Source organism: Penaeus japonicus, unplaced genomic scaffold, assembly GCF_977035675.1.
Source record: "Penaeus japonicus unplaced genomic scaffold, GWHDUDI00000001_assembly GWHDUDI00000013, whole genome shotgun sequence".
Classification (NCBI taxonomy): Eukaryota; Metazoa; Arthropoda; class Malacostraca; order Decapoda; family Penaeidae; genus Penaeus; species Penaeus japonicus.
Genome location: NW_028234415.1, coordinates 35,565,970 through 35,573,469, shown reverse-complemented (window position 1 = coordinate 35,573,469; position 7,500 = coordinate 35,565,970). Strand labels below are relative to the sequence as shown.

General features: G+C 33.9%; 1 protein-coding gene across 2 annotated transcripts in view; it reads right to left on the bottom strand.

The window, feature by feature from the left end:
- The window catches only part of LOC122264245 (E3 ubiquitin-protein ligase TM129), a 15,496-nt gene that overhangs the window by 6,972 nt on the left and 1,024 nt on the right, over positions 1-7,500 (bottom strand). Inside the window, exons 2-6 of one of the 2 annotated variants that reach the window (XM_086543481.1) lie at positions 7,037-7,056; positions 3,700-3,910; positions 3,296-3,557; positions 2,892-3,125; positions 1,208-1,361 (exon numbers count right to left, since the gene is read on the bottom strand). In XM_086543481.1, coding sequence (XP_086399607.1) covers positions 1,208-1,361; positions 2,892-3,125; positions 3,296-3,557; positions 3,700-3,910; positions 7,037-7,056 — 881 coding nt within the window. The remainder of the gene's footprint in view (positions 1-1,207; positions 1,362-2,891; positions 3,126-3,295; positions 3,558-3,699; positions 3,911-7,036; positions 7,057-7,500) is intronic. The other variant, XM_043033039.2, reaches the window with a different exon arrangement.

The following is a 7,500-nucleotide window of genomic DNA, read 5'->3' as shown; positions in this document are numbered from 1 at the left end:
CCCAATGAATGGCTGTTCTACTGAGCATTTTACCTCCCCTCTGCATTTCAAATAGTACTATGGATTATATTACCGATGTATTTACCTTATGTTTCTGTTTATGCTTATTACAATAAAACGAAATACTGAATAGAGTGCATTGGAATACAAAACAAATATAAACCTTGCTTAACATCCTTTAACATCCTTTCGAAAATGCTACTGCCTAAAACCACTCAGCTCTATCAGTTCCCAGTCTGTTCAGGTGCAATTATACACTGAAAACGCAATTGGTGTGAATAAATGAACAGCAACATTAACACTGTATAGCAGCCAAATGTGGCTTTTGGGCGGATATGCAAGAGGATGGAAAATAGGAATGTATGCACCAGAAAAGCTGAGAGAAATATTGTTTTGAGTCACCTAACATTATCCAACAAATGTGAATGTCATAGCATACCATCTACCCCACAATATGAGTTCAGATTTAATTATTTGTTAATCCACTGGTGGGGGAACAAGCACTGTTTAGTTAATATGGATTTGCTTTATCTATCCATCTATCTATCTATCTATATAAATCACTTCTATCTTAAATTAAGTTATGAAAGGGGTTAAGGGAGTCAGAAATTGTGAGTAAATCATGAATTAATGACAGATCTATGGTGTCACTTAGCATATCATAAATTCTAGCCACAAAACTTGTTTTTATCTATGAAAATAGTCCTACATAGATACTTCTTTGTAGCTCAAAGACTTTGTCATTTTTTTCTGTTATGTGTTGGTCTGTTCTTTAGCCTCTGTAAATCCAGGCTGGAAAGCAGTTGCATTTGCACACATGTGAGCGATTATAATCTCTCTATCTCTCTATATCTCTATCTATCTCTATCTCTATCTCTATCTCTATCTCTATCTCTATCTCTATCTCTATCTCTATCTCTATCTCTATCTCTATCTCTATCTCTCTCTCTCTCTCTCTCTCTCTCTCTCTCTCTCTCTCTCTCTCTCTCTCTCTCTCTCTCAGCACAATTAACAGAAAGCCACAATTTGTCTCTATCTCTATCTCGATGTTGCATGACTCTGAACATACTTCAACAAAAATAATACTAAATACTTTGGAGTCAACATCAACTATAGAAAATGTGCATCTTTCTGCCCTGAGATTAAAAAAAAAGGATTATTAGAAGCAAAATATTCCAACAACTCACACATAACATAGGTCACTTACTTCAAGTAGAGCCACCTTTGGGTTCTCGCTCACCGCCTCGGAGAAGGCTGAAAGAAACCTATCCGAGAGACTCTGTTTAATGACAACTTCCCGAGCATTGACTACTGGGTTGACGATTTTCCTCTCCAGTTCTGTATATTCTATGGATGTCAACCTGTAATAAATCATGAAAGGATATCAAATGGTAAAAATTATTCTCAAGGCTTGGTTTCGGTGCTTATAGGTTATACAATGAAATTTCACTAGGTCAGGATATTTCTGCTGAATCATTCACATTAAAACATATTAAGGAGGAGATTAAATGCATAATCCAATCAGAATTTCAAAATGTATTAATCAGATCACACAGATAAATCCTTTCATGGCATAGTGACAAAAACCGAGGTAATTAACACAGGTGAATACAGGGAAAACCTCAATAGGTCAGACCATTTCTCCTGAATGACTCACATTGAAATATATGAATGATGAGAAAAAGGTATAAATAAGACTGAATAACTTCACAAACCAAGAGATGTAACTGATGCATTTTGATTGTCTCTTATTCAGAATTACATGTAATTCTGAGGACAAGATAATTGAAATGCGTCAACTTCTTGAGTTGTGACGTTATTCAGTCTCACTTATTTCTTTTTCTACATTAGTTATAAAGATCATGAATGATGAGGTTAAATGCTCCATTTCATCAAAAATTTTAAATGTATTCATTTAAACAAGAGTGACAAATCTGAGGTAATTAATATAGACATACCCATTCATTGAATAGCTCTATGATATTATAACTATGGCAACTTTAGGATAAAAACATCACTATAATGAAAAAAAAACTATGCATTTATCTATCTATCTACCTATATGTATGTGAACAGATAATATATAGATATGTAGATAATATACAGAAATCAAATAAACTTCTATGATCAAAATAGTCTATTCATTATTCAATTCATGAAATTACCTCTTACCTACAAATTATTTACCTATCTAGCAAAGTACTATATATCCCTGGTTCTGCATTGGAAAATTCAGTTCAACCAACTACAGATAAATAGAAAGAAAGAAAGAAAAAGAAAAAAAAAATAATAATAATAATAATTATAATAATATAACATGCCCTAAGGTCACTGAATCCACATGGATGAAATGGTGTATAGGCATATGCTCCTGTATCTTTCAGTTATCCTCAGTCTTTCTCCTGTACTCATTTAAGCAGTGTTTGAGAATGTATTTGAGGTATATTTTCTCTACTTACCATATATTTTACATATGTAAATATACTTTAATATTCTGTGTTTTAGTCTTTACATTCATCTTTCAGATGATTAAATAAATGTAATTTGTAAGTGCTGGAAGCAAAAAATGTTACACTGCTACGTACATATACCACATAGTAAGACTAATTGTAGTTTTATTTGTACTGAATATTTGGATTTTTTCCTGTTATTATTTCCTAAATACACATATGTACAAAGCATTTGCATTTTATTAAGCATTATAAGTAATCTAGAGATAATTTATGGTACAGTTTACAGTAACCAGAAGGATATGCCAAGATTATATGTAAATATCCAACCATTTTCCATTCCAAAGAATACTTCATAAAATTCTTCATAGAATTAAGCTATCATGGATGTAGTAGTTCTGAAAGGTAAGGTATGTTTCATGATTAACACTCAGCACTTACCTAATATAGAACGGAGAAATCCCTTCCTTTATTGAGTTAACACAGATAGTAAGGAGTTGGGTATCCATTGAGCTGTTGTGGGATATGAATCTTTGATCAAAACTGCCTTCCAAAGACAGAACGGCATCCCTTTGGTGTGTCAGATGGACCCTGTATGCCATGACTTTCATCAACCAACTATCTGTGGCCACCACACAACACACACTGTTGACTTTGGTGCTGAATTTGTCAACCCTGTTAATGGTGAAAACAGTTTTAGTAAGTTTGGCTGCACTGATTTAGGTCTAGTGATACAGACTATAGAATTATAATCTTGTTTGAAAACCATTTATACTATGCTTATCATCCCATCTATTGCAATAAGCCATGGTATTCCACAAGAAATTTCGCAACAAAGTTTTTACCTGCGGAACTCAGTGTTGACATTACTAGCTACCGTAACCCAGGCATTTGGGGAAAGTACATCATTCTGAGCATAGAGAGCCAAGGTGCGACAGAGAGGATGGTTTTTCCAGTTGTTTTGCCGCCAGTAGGCTACTAATATAGCAACCATAATCACAGGAGCCACAGAACAGACAACCAAGAACATTACGGCATTTGGATGTATTTTACTATTCGCCCAATCCATTACCCATGGCTGTGTATTGAAAAGCATGATGAAATATCCTGGAAATAAAAAACATCATGAAAGATTAAAATAAAATATACAAAGAGAACCTAATTTACAAAAAAGCTTAATTTTGGACTAGACGTTAAGCAAGGTCACTCCAAACTGCCTAACAACATGAACTTTTTGCAAACGTCTTACCAGGCAGAAGAAGAGAATGCACAACCAGAGTAGCTGCTGTCCTCCTAACATGGTACTGAATAAAGCCGCTCAGCTGACTTCCCAACCAAGAGCCAAGCAAGGCTTCCACGGTTAGCCCTGCCGAGACCACTTCATCAGGAGGATACAGCACTATCAACGTGAAGAGACAGTACAGCAAGGAGTAACACCAAACCTCAGCTGCCATTTTCTCCTGTAATTTAAAGAATATTGTTTACTTTCTTAAGAATATTTTATTTTTTACTATTACTTTCCAAAAACAAATCGTAAACTATATTTTCATTTCATGCTTTGCGGTTCATCCTTAGTTTCCTTACATAAAATTTTTAAATTAAACAACAAGAAAAGAAGTTTAACAATGGTTTAAAGAACTGTTCTAAAAGTTCATATAGGCAAATGCATGACTATACTACACTCTATTTTCTATTATAACCTTCCTCTAAAAAACACAGATGCAGAAGAAAATGGTATCAGGATATTTTACACCTTCCAAGCAATCTGAAAGTGCAGACTGTCACAAATAAGAATGTGGGAGGAAGATATCTACCCAGCTGTTTGGACTGAATTGGAGGAATTATAATCACTGTTTGTCACTTATGCAAAAACATAAGTGCATATTCACAAATCTGGCCTATCAAGTTAAGGGGGATAATATCATCCTATACCTGCACACGATCTGCACCAGAATCTGTGCAATTTGTTCAAACTAACAAACTAGAAATAATAATTTTAAGAAAAATTATCTCCTGGAAAAGGTTAAAACATTTAGAATACTTTAAAAAAAGTAAACATCTGAAAAAATAGCAATAACAGGAAAAGGGAATGAGACTCTTCTATCAGTCTAACTCTTCTTTGATGTATTTTTGCAGGATTATTTGTTCATTCTATTTTCAATCAATTACAAGTAAATGGTTCTACCTAATTTAAAAACATTAAAAAATAATTAACAGTAATGACTTATCAATTTCTTACAGACATCATAATAAAAAGATCAATGCTAATCATGAAATAAAAACAACATCTTTTGAGTCAAGTCCTTCTTGGAACCTTCACTACGATGTAACCAGCTGAAAGCCAAATAAGGAAGTCATAATATATGGGTTAATTAAAGATACTTTGAGCATGAGTTCATTTTGGTGAGTTGTTTCTCTCAAGACTGGAGTTGCTTTTCAATGTCATGTAATAGATGTAATAATTCTAAATGTTCCATCTGACTTTTATAATTAGACGTTGTATATCTCACCACAATAACTGTGAACTACACTAACAAAATTCATATCAGGGATAGCAGGAAAAATTATATAATATGGGATTAGCAATAAGAGAAAAGGTAGCCCTTAAAGAGACAGAAGACACTAGAAGGATCCTGGGAGGTGACATGCTTATTTGAAGTCAAATTTTGCCACAGAGCAATACATTCAACCTTTCAATAAGTGTACATCCCCAATAGTAATTATGGCAAGGCAAGACACTGGATCATCTAGTAAAACATAACAATAATATGATAATCTTACAGTGGATCTTACAAGCAGAACCAAAAGCTTATTAATAAATGATGGTAGTAATTAATACAGTTGTTCATGTTACCAATGACAAAGTGCATAGGTACAGCTGACATTGCCTTAGATGCGTTCTGTTTCGTTAAAGAATTAAGATATGAGCAACTTAACAGCATAATTTGCTTGAACAATATAGAGAATTAATATATGACAATTACTTGTGACATCACTGCTGCTCTGATCAAGTAAACATGTAGTTTTAGTTGATGAAAACATGTCACATGTACATTACTTAATAAAAGAAACTGGGAGGGAGTACAGAGAGCAGATTTAGAAAGAAAAAAAATGGATTTACTCAATCAAATATCTTTTTTAATTCATTTGTCCCGATCATTATTTTTCTTATTCAAAACTCTTAACTTATAATTGGAATCCTTTCATCTCAGATCACAGTAAGTTTTAGTTGGACATGGATACAACAAACCCAATGCAAATACAAGGAAAAAGTATTATTTTGAAAGCCATTGTATGAGGGTTTATCACATTTACTAAAAATAAATTCCCTGGCACAGTTTCTATATTGCCAAAAAATCTAAGTGGCATTTTAGCCTATGCCAGAGGATGAAAGGTAAATAGGCCAATTTTGGATGTAAGGGCATGTTAGGAAGATTGGTAAATGTGAAATCATCTGTTTGCCTTCACATCTTCAGCATTCCAGGAGAGACAAAAAAAACTCCTTATATATATTTTGTCAAGAGAGAGAGTATAGACCTCCATGGTAATTCATACTCATGTAAGGAAATAATCTAAGCTCTGTCTGCCAAAATATATGTAGTGGAGGTCTGATGTCCTTGGCCAAAGGACCAAAGGTGCAAAGGCTGTAGTGGATGTTTGACAGGGTGCCACTATCAGGTTGTAGAGAAGAATGTAAGCCTTTCATCATATTTTATTGTGGATTTTGAAAGAACAAAGCCAATTATTAGAAAAAAATACCCATTTTAAGAGCTACTGGAGGTGCATTTTATGTATTTTCCTAAATAAGAATAATTGTAAATCAATAGAGTAAGTATAATCGCATGTGAAAAAAAAAACTTTTTAAAACTGCAACCTTAAGTAAGTGATAATTCTTAAAATAAGAATGTTATTTCTCTCTCATTATCATGATAAATATTCTTATCCATTGAAAATGTAAACTAATAACAAATCTAATATAGGCTTAGCTGTACATACATACAACTATACCAAGTAATAAAAATAACTACATATGGTACCTTTCAAGAACACAAATCATACATTACTACATCTGCAATTCCTACAGCCCAGTTTACATTAAAAAAAAAGACACAACCAACAATTGAAAAATTGACTCATGTCTCAGAAATTTTCTTTATATTAGCAGAAATATACTTTCCTAAAACATTCAAGCAAGTCACATTAATTCTATAAAAAAGCTATACTGACACTAACAACTTTTATATTGATGGGTTGCTTGACGTATAGTGGCCAGATTTAGTAGTTTTAGACCAACTATTTAGACAATATTGAGAGTAATTACAGTTACACAACCAGCTGCCACTACAGCTGAAGGATAACAAATCTACATTACATATATTCAAGCAAAACAGAGCTTCTAGACTTCTCTGAGGATGTATCATCAAATGAGGAACCAAATCAAGTTCTCTCTTGCCAGAATATATATGGTGGAGGTTTGTTTGTCTTTTCAGGATTGATGTAGGTGTAGAAGCCTTGACAATTGCTTGATGATGGGCCACTTCATTGCAGTGGCTGTTAGTTGACCCTTGTCTGCTCTCAGGCATTACCTTTAAGGAGAGTGATGACCCTAGAAATCACATAAGAGTTACTGATGGATATAAACATAATATATCATGGTTATTTTTATAATTTGGAAGTTTAACCAGGAATTTCCCTGGTATCTTTTAACCCATTAACGACAGGGCTATTTTGGCTCTAATTGGTCGAAATGCCGGGATATAACAAAATGCAGAAGCCTAACGCCTTGGGATCAGTAGACATCACACATAGTCCACCAACACCAAATAAAATAACATCAGGAATGAGCAGCGGTAAATTTTCCGAATAATGCCGCGTTACGAAATACCACAAAAGTGATATCGATGGATTCCTCTCAACCTCTACTATTCATATATAGTGATATTAATGAGCGCTTGCACCCCTGGACCCCACAATCTGGGTCTCTTTTCTTAAGGCACTTCGTGCTAGCTCGTCCTACTTCGGGGCATATTTCGCTTGCAAAATCTTAATC